Genomic DNA, 20,498 nt, shown 5'->3' with positions numbered 1-20,498 from the left:
ATTGGACGACATCATGATGGTACGGAATCCGCTTCAAGGATGTATAGATGTGGGTAGTGGCCAGCAGATATTCCCTTTCGCATGTAGTTTTCAAATTTGTCATGCAGTAGGCTATTATCGTAACGTGGCAAGGGCAATGATTCCCTGCTCCGTGTCTACTACAAACCATCAAAGGAGTCGTTGGACTCTACGTTGATTTGGAATAGGTCAAGAGGCCTACATACTCATTCACCGAGCAAGCCCAATGTGATCCGAGGGTTTAGGAGACCTCGATAGAAGGGATCCACCAATCGATAGTAGGCCTTCTCTTCGAAAGGGCCCAACTCGATACGAGGGCTAAATGGGCCTTATGAAACTGGTCCACTATTATCTTTTTAACCTAAAACTTAATTCTCTATCATGCATCCATATATATATTTCAACAATCTCTTATTCACCTACTCCACATGCATTAAATTTCCACTCAAATGGAAATCTTTACAAAGTCCCACACGTCATCTCTAAAAGGTCAATGTTCACATCTATGCATGCAAGTCATGGCTTCTCTAATCTGTTTTACCCAACTAAGTAAGAAAGGTTCAAGAACCTCGTAAGGTCCGTCCACACTACCAAAAGGTTAAAAAAATCCCATGAAAGTCCACTATACAAATACTGCATTTAACGCTCAATCTTTTTAAATCATATTAAATCATCATTTATTCCAAAAACTTAAACTAATAAGAATAGGTAAACTTAATCATTTAATCCGCTTGTCTGTTACAAGTAGTCAGCTACTATGGCCGACCATAGTGGGAGTCATGGGTTCGACTCCCACGGCGTCACGCATATCTTTTTCGTTCGATTCATCTAGTAAATTTTGAAAGCAGATGCAAGCGAAAATAACCGCCTCCGACGAAAAGTAGTCATAGGTTATTATGACTTTCCGACATAGCAAAAATAGAAATTCCATTTCCACCTTTGCCACATCCGAAGCCCACCCTAGCATTGTTGTCCTTAAAAAAGTACAAAACTCTCTAATTGATGCTTAGAGGAGGGGAAAGGTGGGGAAGGCATCTCATTAGTAAGTAAAAAACTTACTTTTTTTTCAAAAAGGTTTGGGGGTCTATTAGGTTATTCATTAGTGATGGTTATTTTAAGAGTTCTTTTACAAGTCTTTTGGTCATTGTAGTGAAGCATCTCATTCTCAAACATAGTATTGAATCATTGTGCACTTAGGAATGAAAATGATGAGACAAACCACACAACAAGGATATAGCACCACCCACCCCCCATGATGATGATAAAGCACCCGCAATCATGGTGATAATAAAGTTAAAGTCCCCGCAATCCCACACTTTTCCATGCTTTTCTTTTAGACCAAATGACCACATTTTGACTTGACAATTACAGCCTGTCTAAGCTAAATCCTAATCCCCAACGGCTACAATTAAATGCAATTATCAAACTTCATACATTCTATTATCACACCCACTCATTCATATGGAAAGATAATCTCACTAATTTTGTTGCTCGGATCGTAATTCTTTTAATGAAATTCACTTGTTCGGGTAGTTTTCGGACATTCTATCCATGTGTCTTGACAAATACGTATCATAAGATTCTGTCGACTTTCTTATACTTTATGCAAATGGATCATTTCCATTTCATTGAAATAGAGAGGAAGTCGGTCAATGCAAAAAGTAGAGGCAAAATTGTCTAAAGAATTAAAATGACAATTTTGCCCTTAATTATTACATTGACCGGCTCCTCTCCATTTCAAAATATGAAACGGAGAGAATCTGTTTCCATACTTGATAGCTGATACAATCTTTAGTCGGATTAATGGTTACTATATTTCAAATTAGTATTTTTTTAGATTTTAATAACATGCATTTTGAAAACATATTAGTTTAATAGACTTGATTAAACAATATTCCTCCAAATTAATTTAGAAGAAAATTTTGTGTAATTATTATTTGAATTAATCAAATTCAGATGTCTGAATATTATCTTAATTAACAAAAAATTAAGAACCCACTAAAAATTAACACTTCTTAACCATAAACAAAACAAAAATATCCACAAAGCATGCAACATAATTATATTTTGTAGATTTCTCAATTGTAAAATTCTTTAAATTCTAATGATCTTATTTGGGTTGAATAAATTCAGATTTTGTAATCTCAATATTTATCATGCTTTAAATTAAAAATTTAAACGAAGAAACTGAACCAATTATATCTTTCGAAATAGAGGATTAAACTTACTAACTAAAAACAACAAAAATTTCCACACACACCCCAAAAAAAAAAAAAAATAAATAAAATAAAATAAAATAAAATAAAAAAATTGTTACAACTCTGCAATTCCTACAATTAATCATCGAAGTCTTTACAATCTAGATAATCAGATAATAACCATCTTCATCCATAGAAACACAAAGATTTAAAATATTTTTAAAATCGGTCAATGACTCAGTCCACTCGACTCGGAAACTCTGCCGATTCAGCAGATCGATTTCTCAGAAGTCGTATGAAGCAACGGCCAAGATTCACCAAGAACGTCAAGACGGCTCCGGATGTCCACGTGACAGCGACTCTGGAAATCTTCGAGACTCAAGAACCGAGCCGAACCGCTCGAAACGACTCGTAGGACCTCCTCGAAAACCGACTCGTCGCACGGGATCGCCAGCGGGCCCTGGTTCGCGAACCCGTACTCCTCTTCGGCTTGTACGAGGAGCCGCTTGAAGATGGGGTGGTTCAGGTGCGTCGCGCGAACGATGAACCTCTTGCAGCTGGCGCCCACGCAGACCGCAACGTGTCCGGCGGGAACATCGGACGGCGAGCGCGAGGCGGAGATGCGGGCCTTCTTGCGCCACCGCTGGACCATCTGTCGAATCCTGACAATGCGGCGTATGTGATTGGATTTTCCCGGTGACATTTTTCTCGGGAAAGTGACGGAAAGAGTGGGAAAGTGAGTATGAGCGAAATAGAAACTGATCAGTTTGAGGGAAATAAAATACCAGAAGTCTATTTATATATGGGGATGGAGTGGAAGAGTGCCCTTGGAGTTGGAGATAATTACGAGATTTTGCCTGTTGTTCATCCAATTAGCGAGGCCAATGGCCATGTGCTAACATGCACTCTGAAGACTATTACATGGGATGATGGGATTAGAGTACCGATCAGTCCTTGTTTCCCGATAAATGTGCATTTTTTTTAATTATAATAATAATTACTATTGTTATTAATATTATTTTACCAATCAGTCTTAGTTTCTCAATAAATGTGCATTTTTTAATTATAATAATAATTACTATTGTTATTAATATTTTTTTTTCTTTATTGTTATTATTTATGCTGTGAGATTAAAGTGCAAGAAATTATTTAGAGTAGTTTTCACTATAATTTTTTTTTTTTAAAAAAAAAAAAAATAGATCACACCAATAATTTTCTAAAAAAATAAAAAGAAATTGTGTGTTTTTAAGAAGAGTAATTGTAAGGTTTTCTTTTTAAATTTCATGAAATAATTTTCTTGTGGCACGTAATTCATTTTATTTGAATAATGATATACAGAAGTTCATTGCACTTTTACGCTAACGTGTTGGGGTTTAGTAGTCATTCGATTTTTTCTTTTAATTTTTAGCAATGGCGGGTTCAAAGGCTATTACACCTTGTCATGTTAGCATAATAAGATAGACATAAAATATTAGTATAATATATATCATTTTTCTTTTATTTTTTAGATGAATAACGTTGCTCTTCACACTCATGTCACATCGATTGACATAACGTGTTTTAAGTGATTTACAATGTCAATTACTTAAAAAAATAAAAATATAAACTACTTCAAATACATCATGTTAACCAATATGATATTGTGTAATAAATAAGTGTGACGTTACACTTTTGCGACAGCGTCTTATCTTTAAATTTTCAAACTAACATTCACTCTTTTTTGAATTCTTTGTTTTTTTATCCACTAATGATAGATCACAATCTTTCCATATATATCTTTTCTTTTATGTGACCGTTCTTATCCATATCAATAATCACATAGAGAGAGCTATTAGACATCTTATCGTAAATTTAAAAGTAAATTTGTAATTTTGTTGTACGGGGATGTACAACGGAATGATTTCTATCACTTTTGTATCATTGAAAATGTTTGGGTTATTACAGTTTCTATTACAAGTCCTTACAAATTATATGGCTGTCCATATTTTATAAAAATAAGTACCAAGTGCATTTTAGTAATTGACGTAGTAAGCACTCGGGACTATCACGTTAAATTTCAATTTTAGTGACTAACGTGATAACTATCACGTGGATTAGTACTTAATTTGCAAAGGACATGTAACACAAACTATAACAATGTAACATTAGAAGAAGGATAGAATTGTATTTTTGTTTGACTATTGTCATTTTCAGATTGCGTCTAAAATTGCCAAACCAATATGAACTCTTTGAAAATTTTGTCCAACCTCTTGTCAACTTGATTGGTTGCACTCTCTCCTTATCTTTGCCAAACTGTCTTGGCCGTCGGTGTAACGCCCCGAATTTGAGCCAGCAAATTCGTAAGCAGAAACCTCCGGTTCCCACGTGACGTTACTACATCAGAGATAAACCTCGCAGCGGAATATATATTTTTTTCTTCTAAAGACTTAGGAATCGATGGCATAACACGTTAGAGCTGACTGAAATACCTCGATGCGTTTATAAAAAGTTACTTAGGTTTATCTTTACACGCCATTTGCACACTAGGTTCATTAAAATAAGTGCCACGAATGGCTCATATACAACATAAAAATACACCAAACAAAACATCTTCATAATTATTACAGGCCTTGAAATAAAACACGCATAAATATGCCTAGCAATTTCTAAGCTAGCACATATAGCTACAGCAATAGTTTCAAAAACCATTAAAACAGGCATATGAGTCCATGCCTTCGTCCTCCAGATCTGCATCAGCAACTATGTAAATATGACGTCATCATATTTACATAGACAAACAAGTGAGTCATCTATTTTCATATCTAAGTTACCATCAGATCAATAACAGTTCATAAATAGTATAAATGCAAGAGTTGTATGAATATACATCGTAGTAACCATTTAGTTTGTATTTTATGATCATCTTTCTTCAGACCCCTCGTTCTAGGTTATCAAAACCCGTTCACGTCCGTTGCCTCCCACTTAATGTCTTACCTGTTTTTACTGGAATCCTACCGGTCCCAGCATTAGTTATATATTAGAACTTCGGACTCGCACTTTTTAGGGTTCACTGATGAGCTTTACCTCCCCTTTGCTACTACATCAGCTTTGGTTTTTTAACCCCCCAAGTCAACTGATGTACTGGCTATCTTATCAGCCGTTATATTTTATTCGACACAACATGCTATGCATAAACAACCACATGCAATAAGCACTCAACACACAGTCCTAATGAAACATAGAATCATTCCTCAGTAAGTACATCCATACTTACCCTCCTTCGTGTAATTTCTTAGCTCCTTTTCTGTCATAAATAAATATATATATACAAAGAAGACATTATATTCATCAGTCCTTTTTCAAATATTAAAACTGTTTATTTTTACATCCATTCATTCATCGTTTTTAGTCCTTAATATTAAAAGGTGATTACTTAAAGGAATAGGGAAATTAGAGGCATAGTCACTTTGTAGGAATACAATAAATTATAAAATAAATACGGGGGATTAAACCACTCCGTAGTAACGCAATAAATGATAAAATGAATACGGGGGATTTAAACCACTCCGTAGTAACGCAATAAATGATAAAATGAATACGGAGGATTTAAACCACTCCGTAGTAACGCAATAAATGATAAAATAAATACGGGGGATTTAAACCACTCCGTAGTAAGGCAATAACCAAGTGAATAAATACGGGGGTTCTTAAACCAACGCCGTAGTAACGAAATAAATAAACAAGTAATAAAATCGAATAATAAGAAGGAAGTGTCAAGATTTACTTACCAATTTGATTTGGACAGAAAAATGACTTCAAGAACACCAAAGTGGTGGTGTGGTAGATGGAGAGAAAAGGGAGAGAAAACCAAAGCACAAAGCTTTCAAGAGAGTTGTCTAGGATTTGTGTGGAAAACAAGGAGCCTTGCATGCTTATTTATAGGAGAATGAATGGTTAGGATCAAGTAGATAGGTTTTGATCCAATGGATGAGAATTGGTGCATCCAATGCAAGTGAGTTTCATCATCACTAAGGTAGTGCATTTGCATTATCATTAAAGAAAATGAAATTTAAGCCAACTCTTTCTCTCTCATTCATGATGGCTTGGCCACTAGGGAGATAGTGCACAAATTAGGAGAAGTGGGTGATGAGTTGACAATCAAAGGAAGTATTAAGTAATGCTATATGAATTTTCGTCTAAATAGAGACCAGCTTACTCTAAGCAATGTTTTGATGGTCAAAACTACTCCGATCGCTGTGAAATTTTGAGGGTAGATACATGACGTCAAGACGAACACTTTCTCTTTTTGGTTCAACTCAATCCGAGTTCGTTATGACTTAGTTTTGGTCAATCAAAGTTTCTGGTTTACTTTGACAAGTTAAAACAAGATATTGTTTAGACTACTTTCATTTTATGGTTACTCTAGATTCTATCCTAGACATCTATTTATTCTTTCATCATGAGAGGGGGAGGGAATAAAAGTAGTGGAATGTTGCACTAGGTGTTGAATCATTATATCCTCTACTAACATATTTACTCATCTAACACACATTAATTAATGGCATTCTTTAAGGTATAAAAATAGGTCTTTCACATGTTGAGTTGGGTGATGACTCATGTAATCATCATGATCATAGGAAGATAACATGTGATAGATGTGTTGGGTTTGTGGATAGCAATTGGAATGGGTTGGGTTAAGTCCAAAGATGGCCCATTAATGAATAATGTGAATTTCCGTCCAGAACAGGGGTCGTATTTTTGACGGATGTTTTCATGGCCTTAACGATGTCTAAACATCATGAAATTTGGAGGGGAGCTAGAGGACTTCAAGACGAGCGTTTATAATTTTGAATCGACCAAAACGGAGTTTGTTTGACCTTGTTTCCGTTATTCCAAAGTTTAAGGTCTGTTTTGAGTTTTTTATCAAATTGCAACTATAAACGTTTCTAAAAACAGAGATACATTATTTATTTTCATAAATAATCATAGTTATCCTTTTGCCTTATTAAAAGTGTTTTAAAATTAATTTAAACCATTTATAATTTATGTCTTAAAATCTGGGGCGCTACATTCTTCCCCTCTTAATGGAATTTCGTCCCCGAAATTCGTAAACTATGCTTCGCATAAAGTTTACCTAATGGAAGTTTTAGATCTCAAATTCTTAAGTCTAGCGTCACAGATTTTTATGTGAAGCATCTAATTATTAGACATGAAAAATAACCAAGTATATCGCACCGTGTGATAATTATCAAATATAATATTTTAAGCTCATTATAACAAGAAGTATAATAGATCAAACAAATGTGTAGCTTGAAGAAGGAAAAATATTCATTTCTCATTATAGGAAAATTTCTTGTACAACATTTCTCTTTTGTGATGATGTTTTCTGATAATCATGGTGGAAAGCTTGCCAAATGAGAACATGGAAGCCTCGAAGGTGAGGAAGGTGGGGAAGGTGAAGAAAGCAAAGAAGTCAAGGCAAGCAATCAGGAAAGGATATGAGCGCGGTACTCATATCGTAGTGCTCTCTCTCTTCTGTCATAGATCGCCATCACCGGATTGAGAATAGATGCCAGAAAATTTTATGGTGATGCGAAGGAAGAGAAAGATACTTCATCTCAGAAGCATGATCAAGGATAATCTTGCTTCTGGATGACATGATCAAGAATAATCTTGCTTCTGTGTTTATGAATCTGTTTGTGATGCTGCATTTTTCTAACTATAGGTTTGGAAATTTGGTTATCGAACTACATCTTCTTTCGTAGGAGGCGATGATAAGTTCAGACTAGAAGGAAAATTTGGCTCTCAAAGTGTGAAGGGTTGAGAGCTCAAGGGTGTGCTTTGCAAGAGAGAAGACGAGTGAATTTATAGAGGAGATTTGAGAGGGAACGGTGCAAGTGGTGCCGACAGTGGATCGTAATATCTCCATCCCTTTCTCGGAATGCTCATCCAGCTCTATCTCGAGATGCTCTTCCAGCTCTGCAAGGTGCGAAAGGTGCGGCGAGAAATCTGGAAAAGTCATTGGGTGAATTCGGAATTCGAGAAGGTGAAAAGGGTGAAAGCCGAAAGGAAAGAGGGTTCGCGATTCGAGAGTTGTCCACTAGTGGTAGTGGCAGCTGCGCTCCGAATGACGTTGATTAGACTGCGTCTCATTCACTGATTAAGTTCTCTTTTCTTCCTTCAGATCTTTCGAATAACCGTTTCATTTCTTTCTTTTCTCCATCAGGTCCTTTGAGGAGTATCATCATTTTCTTAGTTTTCCAAAAAAATGGCTTCTTCATCCTCTCAAAATAATTTTGATCTAAATACTGCGCCTGTAGTACCAGAAATTTGGCGTCCATTGTTCTTGTCTCAGAGAGGTCCTCTTCTGACTAATGACTCTGTGATGCTGAGTGATGCAGTAGCTGCATCCGTAGCTCAAGGCATCATGACTCCCCGAGATGAAAAGTTGTTGGCGGATAGGACTGATGCTCAAGCCATCAATGACTCTTTGGCTTTCAGTATTCAGGGCGCTTCCTCTGTTGCAAATATGGCTCGACGTTTGCAAGTTCGAGGAAATGAAATTCAAGCACTGAAAGCTCAAATTTCGACTTTGCAGCGAATGTATATGGACTTTAGGCGAAGGAATCGGGTTCTACAACAAGAGAATAAAAAGCTGAAGAAGGTGGTAGATTCGTATGAGAAAGACTTGGGAAAGAGGTATGCTGACTTGGAGCAGAACACCAATCGCCTCCGAGAACAACATAGGGATCTCTTGCTCGCAGTCCAAAACCTTAGGGTTTTCCGCCCAGAGGCTTAGCCAGGTATTCTATTTGATCTAGAAATTTTTATTTACAAAAATAATAACTAACTGCAGTATTATGAAATACCTGCAGGTATAAGCATACCAGTATTCTCCGGGAATGGTGCAGAAAAGGTCCTGTTTTGCAAGTCTTTTTTTTTTTTTTTTTTTTGAATCAAAAGTAGTTCATTTGTAAGACAATAATTATTCTTTTACGCACCGTTCTTATTATCTAATATGTCTGTAATCCTTTGAACTAATTATTTCTACTCGATCTTTTACTAAGGTGTAATTTTTATATGGTACTATGTTCTTCTTTCTATTTCTGCATAATTACTATTATCCTCAAATTTCATTAGATTAAATCCTTAGTATTACTCCAATTTAGTTATGCAGTCAATCAATACTTAAATTTGCTAATCATAAACTTATCCGTCAAGTAAGGATTTCTAAGAGAATCAATAAATCACATAATCAAGATTTTATTTAACTTAAGCTCTAGAAAGCCTCAATAATATATAAACTTCTCTAAAGTTCGTCAGATGCATAGGGGAAAATAATCTTTCCAAAAATCATCAAATCATTTGATCAACTAATTTCCTCAACATATAAAAATTAGTAATTTACGCTTTATACACCTATCTTCAAAAGATACCAGATTTGGAATAATAGATACTCATTAATCATAGCATACCTTTCCTTACATTCTAGGGTTAATCGGATAGACCTCAAAGCCTCAAAATTTATCTCTGATCCTTAGGTTATCCTTATTATGGTTATGGGAAAGTTGTATCTCTAAGCACATGAAATATCTATAGAGTGCTTTATAAATTTACTAACTTAATATCCATAAATTATTTCAACGTATTAAACATCTGGATTCTGTAATCTATATCTCCAAAAAAGAAACATTTATGACTATACCTCAAAAATAATACTAGATATCAAATCATCTAAATTCTGAAATTACTTCTATTTACATACCTCCGATTTCTTATCCCCTTACGCTAGGGTCATCATCAAGGTGGAAGGTTTCTGCACTAAGATACATCACACAAAGTATTTTATAAAAAAAATGGTTTACACCTATAGCTCTTGTGTTATTCTTAGACTCCTATGGTCAAGTCTAACGGTCCTCAGAGCAAACCGCTCTGATACCATACTGTAACTTACCCAAGTTACAGTATGACACTGAATGTTCACTAGGTCGCAGAACAATTGCTCTGATACCATACTGTAACGCCCCGAATTTGAGCCAGCAAATTCGTAAGCAGAAACCTCCGGTTCCCACGTGACGTTACTACATCAGAGATAAACCTCGCAGCGGAATATATATTTTTTTCTTCTAAAGACTTAGGAATCGATGGCATAACACGTTAGAGCTGACTGAAATACCTCGATGCGTTTATAAAAAGTTACTTAGGTTTATCTTTACACGCCATTTGCACACTAGGTTCATTAAAATAAGTGCCACGAATGGCTCATATACAACATAAAAATACACCAAACAAAACATCTTCATAATTATTACAGGCCTTGAAATAAAACACGCATAAATATGCCTAGCAATTTCTAAGCTAGCACATATAGCTACAGCAATAGTTTCAAAAACCATTAAAACAGGCATATGAGTCCATGCCTTCGTCCTCCAGATCTGCATCAGCAACTATGTAAATATGACGTCATCATATTTACATAGACAAACAAGTGAGTCATCTATTTTCATATCTAAGTTACCATCAGATCAATAACAGTTCATAAATAGTATAAATGCAAGAGTTGTATGAATATACATCGTAGTAACCATTTAGTTTGTATTTTATGATCATCTTTCTTCAGACCCCTCGTTCTAGGTTATCAAAACCCGTTCACGTCCGTTGCCTCCCACTTAATGTCTTACCTGTTTTTACTGGAATCCTACCGGTCCCAGCATTAGTTATATATTAGAACTTCGGACTCGCACTTTTTAGGGTTCACTGATGAGCTTTACCTCCCCTTTGCTACTACATCAGCTTTGGTTTTTTAACCCCCCAAGTCAACTGATGTACTGGCTATCTTATCAGCCGTTATATTTTATTCGACACAACATGCTATGCATAAACAACCACATGCAATAAGCACTCAACACACAGTCCTAATGAAACATAGAATCATTCCTCAGTAAGTACATCCATACTTACCCTCCTTCGTGTAATTTCTTAGCTCCTTTTCTGTCATAAATAAATATATATATACAAAGAAGACATTATATTCATCAGTCCTTTTTCAAATATTAAAACTGTTTATTTTTACATCCATTCATTCATCGTTTTTAGTCCTTAATATTAAAAGGTGATTACTTAAAGGAATAGGGAAATTAGAGGCATAGTCACTTTGTAGGAATACAATAAATTATAAAATAAATACGGGGGATTAAACCACTCCGTAGTAACGCAATAAATGATAAAATGAATACGGGGGATTTAAACCACTCCGTAGTAACGCAATAAATGATAAAATGAATACGGAGGATTTAAACCACTCCGTAGTAACGCAATAAATGATAAAATAAATACGGGGGATTTAAACCACTCCGTAGTAAGGCAATAACCAAGTGAATAAATACGGGGGTTCTTAAACCAACGCCGTAGTAACGAAATAAATAAACAAGTAATAAAATCGAATAATAAGAAGGAAGTGTCAAGATTTACTTACCAATTTGATTTGGACAGAAAAATGACTTCAAGAACACCAAAGTGGTGGTGTGGTAGATGGAGAGAAAAGGGAGAGAAAACCAAAGCACAAAGCTTTCAAGAGAGTTGTCTAGGATTTGTGTGGAAAACAAGGAGCCTTGCATGCTTATTTATAGGAGAATGAATGGTTAGGATCAAGTAGATAGGTTTTGATCCAATGGATGAGAATTGGTGCATCCAATGCAAGTGAGTTTCATCATCACTAAGGTAGTGCATTTGCATTATCATTAAAGAAAATGAAATTTAAGCCAACTCTTTCTCTCTCATTCATGATGGCTTGGCCACTAGGGAGATAGTGCACAAATTAGGAGAAGTGGGTGATGAGTTGACAATCAAAGGAAGTATTAAGTAATGCTATATGAATTTTCGTCTAAATAGAGACCAGCTTACTCTAAGCAATGTTTTGATGGTCAAAACTACTCCGATCGCTGTGAAATTTTGAGGGTAGATACATGACGTCAAGACGAACACTTTCTCTTTTTGGTTCAACTCAATCCGAGTTCGTTATGACTTAGTTTTGGTCAATCAAAGTTTCTGGTTTACTTTGACAAGTTAAAACAAGATATTGTTTAGACTACTTTCATTTTATGGTTACTCTAGATTCTATCCTAGACATCTATTTATTCTTTCATCATGAGAGGGGGAGGGAATAAAAGTAGTGGAATGTTGCACTAGGTGTTGAATCATTATATCCTCTACTAACATATTTACTCATCTAACACACATTAATTAATGGCATTCTTTAAGGTATAAAAATAGGTCTTTCACATGTTGAGTTGGGTGATGACTCATGTAATCATCATGATCATAGGAAGATAACATGTGATAGATGTGTTGGGTTTGTGGATAGCAATTGGAATGGGTTGGGTTAAGTCCAAAGATGGCCCATTAATGAATAATGTGAATTTCCGTCCAGAACAGGGGTCGTATTTTTGACGGATGTTTTCATGGCCTTAACGATGTCTAAACATCATGAAATTTGGAGGGGAGCTAGAGGACTTCAAGACGAGCGTTTATAATTTTGAATCGACCAAAACGGAGTTTGTTTGACCTTGTTTCCGTTATTCCAAAGTTTAAGGTCTGTTTTGAGTTTTTTATCAAATTGCAACTATAAACGTTTCTAAAAACAGAGATACATTATTTATTTTCATAAATAATCATAGTTATCCTTTTGCCTTATTAAAAGTGTTTTAAAATTAATTTAAACCATTTATAATTTATGTCTTAAAATCTGGGGCGCTACAGTCGGTCTAGGTGTTTGGGTCAAGCAAATAGTCAATGATATTCATCTCTTCCTTTGTACAGAGTTGAGAAGTGATTGTTACACTTCAAGTGTACAATAACTTCACTCTCTCAAGGCACATGAAGTAAAGTTGTTGTGTAGCTGAAGTGTTTTTATCATTTCCATTGTTATTGATTATGTCAGTATTTTCTTTGCTTTTGATTTATTACACGGTAAATCACTAGTTAGTCTAGTTATATCAAAAATTAAGTTAAAGAGTAAATATATTTTTCACACTTATTTATCATAGTTATGTCACGGCTGACATAATATGATTTAAATGGCTTCCTACCCGCTTGAGAAAAACAAAAATATAAGAAACTTAAAACATGCCACATGAGCCGGTATAACATAAGTGTGATAAATGTGCGTAAAGAGGAAACTTGTGGGCTCCAACCCTCATGTGTGGAACTAGGGTTTAAACTTAAAATTTCTGCTCTACTAACTGATGGAGAGGCCAATGCGAATAGCAACAATCGAGAGGACTTGTAAGGAGTTGGTCTTGGCAATTGGGGCATATGTCTTAGAATAATCAACATCGTAGTTCCGTAGCAAGTTTTTTCGGACGTTTTCTAGGATTAGAAAGAGCCGTGCACGCTATAATGATCGCTACATACGTTTCATTCTCTTCAATCTTATCTTTGATTACTTTTTATGAAATCGCACCGGGAGCTAGTTCTTGCTCTTTAAGAAATGTTCCACAGGTCTCATTAGAAATATTTTAAGCTTCTTGGAGTTTCTTTGGCGTCCGTGAAGTCACCAAATGAATTGCCGAGTAGATAGATCAGATCCAAACACAATTTTTGCTCTGCAACGTATTATATATTAAATAATAATATTTTTTTAAAAAAATAATCATTTAATTAATATTTTAACTTTATCGGTTAGATTCTAACCATCTTCCCAAGTAGAAAAGCCAACAATATGCTATGAGAACTCTACTTTGGCGGTTGTGCCAGCCTAGTGGCCTACCTTTAAACTCTTGTATACAAACTTGAGAGATACTTCAATTCAACTGCCAGTAAGAAGAGGGAAGTTCGTGAATAATTAAATTTCTTTTAAAGAAATGAAGATTTAATGTTCAGAAAGTGGCCACCAACTAGGCTCTCCCCATAACCATTACTACCATCGATCAACTTGGTTCATAACTTGTACAATAAATTATTGGTGGTCCAAGAACTACTTGAAGGTAGAGATCTATAGAGAGAAGAAGAAAAATGTATTTGCACTACTTCAAATATTTAATTGATATTCCGTGTAATAAGGCTGTACTGTCTCTGTTCAGGCACGTGCAATGAACAACCTTATTGTACTCGATCCCGGACCGCAGTTCAGCAAGTAACAACCTCAGTTATGTTCATGCAGTTAAGTACTGTTTCTGTTTCCATCAATGCTCAACTAGGCAACAAAGTTAAAGATGAAAGGGACAGATGGATGGTTTATTTTCTGTTACAGTTATTTCTGATCCCATGATCTCTTGTACCCCCACCCCCATCATTTTATTAACTTAGTAATCCTGATTAAAATAGAAAAAAATGGAAGATATAATTAAGGAATATATATATATATGCTAATTAATGGTGAGACCGACTCAGTTTTTTGATTAGGTGGGCAAATATGGATCTGAGGATGTTTTTGGAATCAAATTATTGAAGTCCTCTAATGGAGGAAGTGATGTTTGCTTGGGCCAAAAGTGATACATTAATTCATACTAAATTAAATCATTTGCTTTTTCTCTGCCCTTCCTAACCACTACCAAAAGCTTAAGGAATAAACCTGTGATAGGTTTCTGTTGTGTTGTTTATAAGAAGCTCATTCTATTGGAAGGAGTAGTTATTTAACTTATTTTGAAGGATTGAGTTTTCTTTTAAACTGGGTTGGACGAAGTTATTTGATTCGGTCTATAAAAATGTCACGTGTTTTTTTTAGCGTGTTTAAAATGTCAAGTATTTTTGAGCATGTGAAAAACACGTTTTTTTAATAGCATTGACAAAGTTGGAAGAAATTTTATTAAAAAAAAAAAAAAAAAAAAAAACTCGTGCTTCTCACATGCTATTTAAAAAACATGTGTTTTTTTTACATGCTAAGGGGCATATTACATTTTTATAGACTAAATTAAAAAAACTTCCTTCAACCCAGTTTGGAGTAAGGCTGCAATTTTTTACACGATCCACGAACTTAACACGAAATTAAAGGGTTAAGATTGAGAAGTTTGTCCCATTTAATTAAATGAGTCAGGTTAGAGTTGACTTAGATAGTTTTATACCTAGACTTCAACACGACCCAAATCCGACACACAACATAATGACAATCAATTTTTGACATAACCCTCAAACTCAACACAAAATTAGAGGGTTAAGGTTGAGGAGTTTGATACGTTTAATTAAATTGGTCCCGTTAAAGTTGACCTATATAATGTTATATCCATGTCTCAACACAATCCGAACCTAGCACACAAACACAAGTTGTCACCCCTTAATTTGAAGGAAATTAATGATGATTTGGTTAATCAATTTTTGCCTTAAAAAGAGTCCTACACTAATTTTGTATGCAGTGTATATATCTTTAAAAGCACAAATGAAAGCCCTACAACCTACAAAAAAAAATTACAAAAAAAAAAAAAAACCCTATACTAATTCTTTTTAAAGAAAATATTTTGTTTTAGCATACATCTTGTGCAAAGTATGGCCCATGAAATAATTGGGTCCTTCTACTCTGTGTTAAAATGGATTAGTTTAATTGATTACTGAAGATACAGAGGGTAATTATGCAGGCCCAATGTACCAAAGAAAAAACTTTGAGGCATGGTGAGATTGTGAAACCTAAGCTTTTTTTCTTGGGCTTTTTAGATTCTATTCAGATTCATCCTGCTGTAACCTTCACCAGTTCGACTCCTCTGGACTTGTTTTTCTAACTGGTAAGAAATTTTTTTAAAATTTAATCTATTAAGTTAATATGTGTCTTCGGTACAAGTGATTTTTTTCGTTCATTTTTAATATGTAAAATATGTCATTTTAATAGATTAAGTTGAAAGAATTTTCCTTAGCCCAATTCTGAATGAAAATATTCGCTTATAATTACTCTAGCTCTTCAATTGCTCGCCCTTACTCAAGATCGAAGAATTGCTTTCACTATTTCCATTCTTCATTCCATAATTTCATTATCTACTAGCTGAACAGCTAGTAAAGTTAACCGAAGTGCAAACTTTTGTACTCATTATGTGACAAATTGGGTCACAACTAGAATTTTTTTGAACTACATTCTCATCCTTTCTCCTTTATCTAGTTCTTTTCCTCCCTATATTAGAAAAGATTTCCCTCTTCCTTTTATGTTCCTTAGCTTTGTTCTTTTTTCTCATTGTACTTAAAAAAATAGGTTAAAAAAAAAAACAAATAATTGGAATTCTTCCCCCAATTTTATAATATTCTTTTTGGTGAAGTAAGTCAAACTCGTAATTCAAAATGACAAAAACAATGGGTTTCTCACTTATCAGACTTGGTTAAGAAGTGGTTGGGCCCATTGGGCCAAATATTAGAATTGTGAACCATTTTCTTTCAAGGGCTGATTGGCAGGGGACGGCTTACCGTCCCCTTGCCCCCCACTTTTAATTAAAATAAGTTTTTTTTTATCTAAAAACAATGAGTAATGCTATACATCATCCCCTTGTCCTCCTTTTGTCACCCCAAAATTGATGTGGCTCTTAAAATCACCATTGAATTTTTGATATATCACTCTTGGATTTTGATCCAATGGTAATTTTAAGAGCCACATCAATTTTGGGGTGATAAAAGGAGGACAAGGGGATGATGTGTAGCATTACTCTAATTTCTGATGTTGAATTACTTTTTAATAAAAAAAAAGCATTTATTTATTATAAATGCCGGTTGGGGGACGGTTTTTGGTCCCCCAACAATCAATTCCCTTTTCTAAAAGAGAAGAGAAATGTTAGTTTACTAAAACACCCATAGATTTATGAAAGGGATATTCTTGAATCTTGACAGTCCATTTTCCCTCTTTCTCCTCTCGTCTCTGCAACTGCAAGGCCACTCTCAATCCTCATATCCCCCAAAAGGGCAAAACCCAGTAATTAATTAAAACCCAAAAAGGAAAGAAAACGAAGAAGAGGGAAGAGGAGCTAGGATTCAGTACAGCAATGCCACACCTGCTCTTCAACGCCCAGCAGCCACCACCCACGCCACCCTTATCCCATCACCGCCGTCCACCGTTCCGCACCCAGAATCCAACGGCGTGGATTCACTCAGCAAGGCCCATAAGCCTGCCTTCCTTGCAGCCCAAAATTGGCTCTACGATACGGTGCATGGCGAACCCACGGAGAGTGAAGATGGTGGCCAAGCAGATACAAAGAGAGCTCTCCGACATGCTCCTCACTGACAAGGTCTTGCAGTACGCTATTCTCCCTGAAGTTTCTTTGGGAGCCGACCGGTACCTCTCGTCCCTCACCACCATTAGTGATGTTGAAGTCTCCGGCGATTTGCAGGTATTCCCATATGATTATGCTGTTTCATTTATGTGTTTGTTTTTCTGGGTATTCTTGCGTTTGAGTTGTAAGTTTTTGTGGGTTGTGTTTGAATTGTAAAGTTATGATTTTTTATTGCTGTGGCAATGTGCATATGTGGATGTTCATAGAATTAAAATGTTTAAATTTATTTTTTCTTTAAATTGATACCCCTAATGTGTATTAGAGTCATCTGGGCAACTGGGGGAAGTGAATAATTGGATTATGTTTTGCTTAATTGTGATAGAATTAACTTAGCGAAGTTGTTGGGTTTGTTTCGAGAGAAAAAAGCCGTAAACTTTGGAGTGATATACTGCGTGTAATGTCTGAAAAGAGTTGAGGTAAAATGTGATGAATGTGTGCCTCACTGCTATTTCGAGTCATACTTCTTGTCTGAATATAGAGGGCAATTGATTACTGTGAAGATAACACAGCGATTGGAGGTAGCTGATTTGCACACTCTTATCCTATATTTTGTCCGTACCTTTACATATAATCAGTCATCATATACAAAAGGATGTGTTGCTGATAGATACATTGGGTATGGCATCTGTAATTCTTTTTCCAACTGAGAAAACTTTATGATACAAGCTTTTAAAAATGGTCAGGACCAATCGTTTAGCAGATATAATTCTGCTGCAATCCTTTTGGTCTAATATGCCCGAGGCCTTCTGTGTGTTATATGTAGTTGAAGTATATTTATTGCTTCTAGGGGTGCACATTCCAGGGAAAAAGAATAAGAAGATTAATTTTGCCTTCTTTGAGCAGTGCACATTCAAAGGATTAGAAACTGCATGACTGTTCTTGTGTCTCCGCAATGCTGATGATGCTGCTTATGATTGAACAGCTTTATGGTTACTTGTTTGTAATTATTGTTTATTTCTATGTTTGTAGGTGGTTAAGGTATATGTATCTGTGTTTGGTGATGAAAAAGGGAAGGAGCTTGCCATTGCTGGTTTGAAGGCAAAAGCCAAGTATGTCCGAAGCGAGTTGGGGAAGCGTATGAAGTTGCGGCTAACTCCTGAGATACGATTTATAGAAGATGAGTCACTAGAGAGAGGAAGCAGGGTAAATCTTTTCATAACATTGTCACCCTATAGTCCTGAACACAATTTTTAGTTTCCTCTTGCATTTTTCTTCCATATTTTAAGTCATGAGCCAAGGCTTATCTTTATTCTCACTGAATTACCCTAGCATCAAGGTTCACACAGTTGGTCAAAATTTAACCTTGAGTCTATGCCTGCACATAAAGGTTGACAGAGATGTTTAATGTTTTAATTCTGCTTCGGATCTTTGCCTAGCCCACTAAGTTCTGTGTAATGGCTCCAACATAAGCATAGAATATGACTTTACAGTGGACTATCTTCATAAAAGATGTTTCATAAAGACTCATTCTGGTCTATAGGTCGCATTTTCATGCACATCATTTTATTCAAGGCCAGGCTTCCTTTTACTAGGTCATCTTTTCGTTATTAAGCTAATTGATATGTATTACATTTTTTTTATTTATTAAGAATGTAGTAAATTATGGCTATGATTATGGATTTGTCTGCTCGGAGAACTATGTCTCTTCTGCATACAAAGTTTTTAAGACACATGCAGTTTATGGAGCTTGGAGATAATCTTACTGAAGATTCCTTGAGTATCCCGATTCCCAACCTATAATTCTTTTCTGAGTTCTCTTTATAGATGCTGAAAAGAGAAAAAGGAATCAGAAAGAACTTTTATAATGATAGGAAGAAACATTGCTGAGCATTTGCCTATGATCATACTTTCATGTCTCTTTTCAATTAAAACTTGGTTGTCTTGCTTGAGTTTTAGCTTAGGATTCTAATACTAAATGAGGGTCTCAAAAATTACTGATCTTGAGTTTAACCTTTCCAGGTAATTGCAATATTGGACAAGATAAAGAATGAGAAAAAGACCAAAGACATCGAAGATGAAGAGCAATTTGATTCACCTGTTGTGTCTCAAGAGGACGGAGAGTGGGAGGGTGATGACCCAGATGAAGACATTATATACGTAAACTAGTCGCTCCTTAGTTGCTCGACAATGAGGCCTTTGTGAACTGGAGTATGGGCCGTATGGCTATACTTGTTCACAGGTTAGTTTATCTTCATGAATTCAGAGTTAGCTTTCCTCATACAAAAAGATAGTCAAATATCTACATAACAGTTGTTTTTTGGTGTAATATAGTGCATTTGAAATGTAGGATTGCTGTAATGAAACCATTGAATGGATTAAAGAGGTACTATTTTGTAGTGATGACCGATGTCCTGATGAGGTTCTTATTTTTACTGGCGTTCTCATGGCTTTTTGGCCTTTTGGGACCGGTTGTGATATGACACGATATGCACACATGACAGCCTCTGATTATGGGCGATCAGGAGTATAAAACTTATAAATTGCTCTATTTTGGGCAGGGTGAAGACTTCAGTCATTCGCTAAGCTGGACAGAAGCAATACACTGCATGCATCCCCGGCATCTGAATTACTTGACATCAACCATGTCATTCCATGTGAAATTAACCCTTTGTTTTGCTGCTCATATGGAATAGTTCGTGTTTTATATGATCTTCTGATTGACTTGTTTACAATGAGTGCAAGCATTTTGTTGCGAAGTGGTGTTCATAGCATATGAAAGTTGACAGTACCCATGTAAAATGTTTGTCCCCGTCCTCCTATGCCTTACACGGTTTGTTGCTAATTTGTAAACTAAGATTTAAATTTCTGATTGACTCAACTCATTAAGTTGGGATCAGATACTCCTGAGCACTAATTTGAGTATAAAAACAAACTTAACTTAGGCTCCATTCGTTACGGCACAGAATATTTTCTATCAGAAAATATTTTAAGCTGAAAATATTTTTCAAAAAATGGTTATTTTCGTTGTGTTTATAACCCTGAAAATGGTTCAAAATGCATTTTTTTTGGCGTTTAGCTTGTATGAAAAAATCGTCAATTATTTCGTATATTTTATATAATCTGAAAG

General features: G+C 35.4%; 2 protein-coding genes and 2 long non-coding RNA genes across 8 annotated transcripts; 1 reads left to right on the top strand and 3 right to left on the bottom strand.

Moving 5' to 3' along the window:
* Positions 1-2,328: 2,328 nt before the first annotated feature.
* Positions 2,329-3,002, bottom strand: LOC133881829 (indole-3-acetic acid-induced protein ARG7-like). Its single transcript, XM_062320874.1, has one exon. It carries the CDS (start codon positions 2,917-2,919, stop codon positions 2,485-2,487), a length of 435 nt encoding a protein of 144 aa, XP_062176858.1. The 5' UTR covers positions 2,920-3,002; the 3' UTR covers positions 2,329-2,484.
* Positions 3,003-4,720: 1,718 nt separating this feature from the next.
* LOC133882831 (uncharacterized) lies at positions 4,721-6,287 on the bottom strand. The gene is made up of 3 exons (XR_009902736.1): positions 5,984-6,287; positions 5,470-5,499; positions 4,721-4,955 (listed from the first exon to the last, which is right to left on the bottom strand). It is a non-coding gene; the product is annotated as an uncharacterized LOC133882831 (long non-coding RNA).
* A 4,121-nt stretch (positions 6,288-10,408) lies between these two features.
* Positions 10,409-11,973, bottom strand: LOC133882849 (uncharacterized). Its single transcript, XR_009902741.1, has 3 exons — positions 11,671-11,973; positions 11,157-11,186; positions 10,409-10,642 (listed from the first exon to the last, which is right to left on the bottom strand). It is a non-coding gene; the product is annotated as an uncharacterized LOC133882849 (long non-coding RNA).
* Positions 11,974-16,996: 5,023 nt separating this feature from the next.
* On the top strand, positions 16,997-20,285 carry LOC133880908 (probable ribosome-binding factor A, chloroplastic). 5 transcript variants are annotated; one of them, XR_009902459.1, is made up of 5 exons: positions 16,997-17,488; positions 18,401-18,574; positions 19,391-19,610; positions 19,719-19,754; positions 19,930-20,285. XR_009902459.1 is itself a non-coding variant. In XM_062319866.1 (3 exons), exons 1-3 carry the CDS (start codon positions 17,144-17,146, stop codon positions 19,535-19,537), a joined length of 666 nt encoding a protein of 221 aa, XP_062175850.1. In that variant the 5' UTR covers positions 16,998-17,143; the 3' UTR covers positions 19,538-19,771. The 5 variants fall into 5 exon arrangements, 1 of the variants encoding a protein (XP_062175850.1); XR_009902460.1 differs by having other exon boundaries at positions 19,703-19,754; XR_009902458.1 differs by lacking the exon at positions 19,719-19,754.
* The last annotated feature ends 213 nt before the right edge of the window (positions 20,286-20,498 follow it).

Source organism: Alnus glutinosa, chromosome 11, assembly GCF_958979055.1.
Source record: "Alnus glutinosa chromosome 11, dhAlnGlut1.1, whole genome shotgun sequence".
NCBI classification, from domain to species: domain Eukaryota; kingdom Viridiplantae; phylum Streptophyta; class Magnoliopsida; order Fagales; family Betulaceae; genus Alnus; species Alnus glutinosa.
The sequence above is the reverse complement of the archived record's forward strand: the minus strand, read 5'-3'. Positions and strand labels throughout refer to the sequence as shown.

Coding starts and splice junctions, on each gene's coding strand:
- LOC133881829 (XM_062320874.1), bottom strand. CDS start 2,919: ATGTCACCGGGAAAATCCAATCACATACGCCGCATTGTCAGGATTCGA.
- LOC133880908 (XM_062319866.1), top strand. CDS start 17,144: ATGCCACACCTGCTCTTCAACGCCCAGCAGCCACCACCCACGCCACCC. Junction 17,489..18,400: donor AAGTCTCCGGCGATTTGCAG/GTATTCCCATAT, acceptor CTATGTTTGTAG/GTGGTTAAGGTATATGTATC. Junction 18,575..19,390: donor CACTAGAGAGAGGAAGCAGG/GTAAATCTTTTC, acceptor TAACCTTTCCAG/GTAATTGCAATATTGGACAA.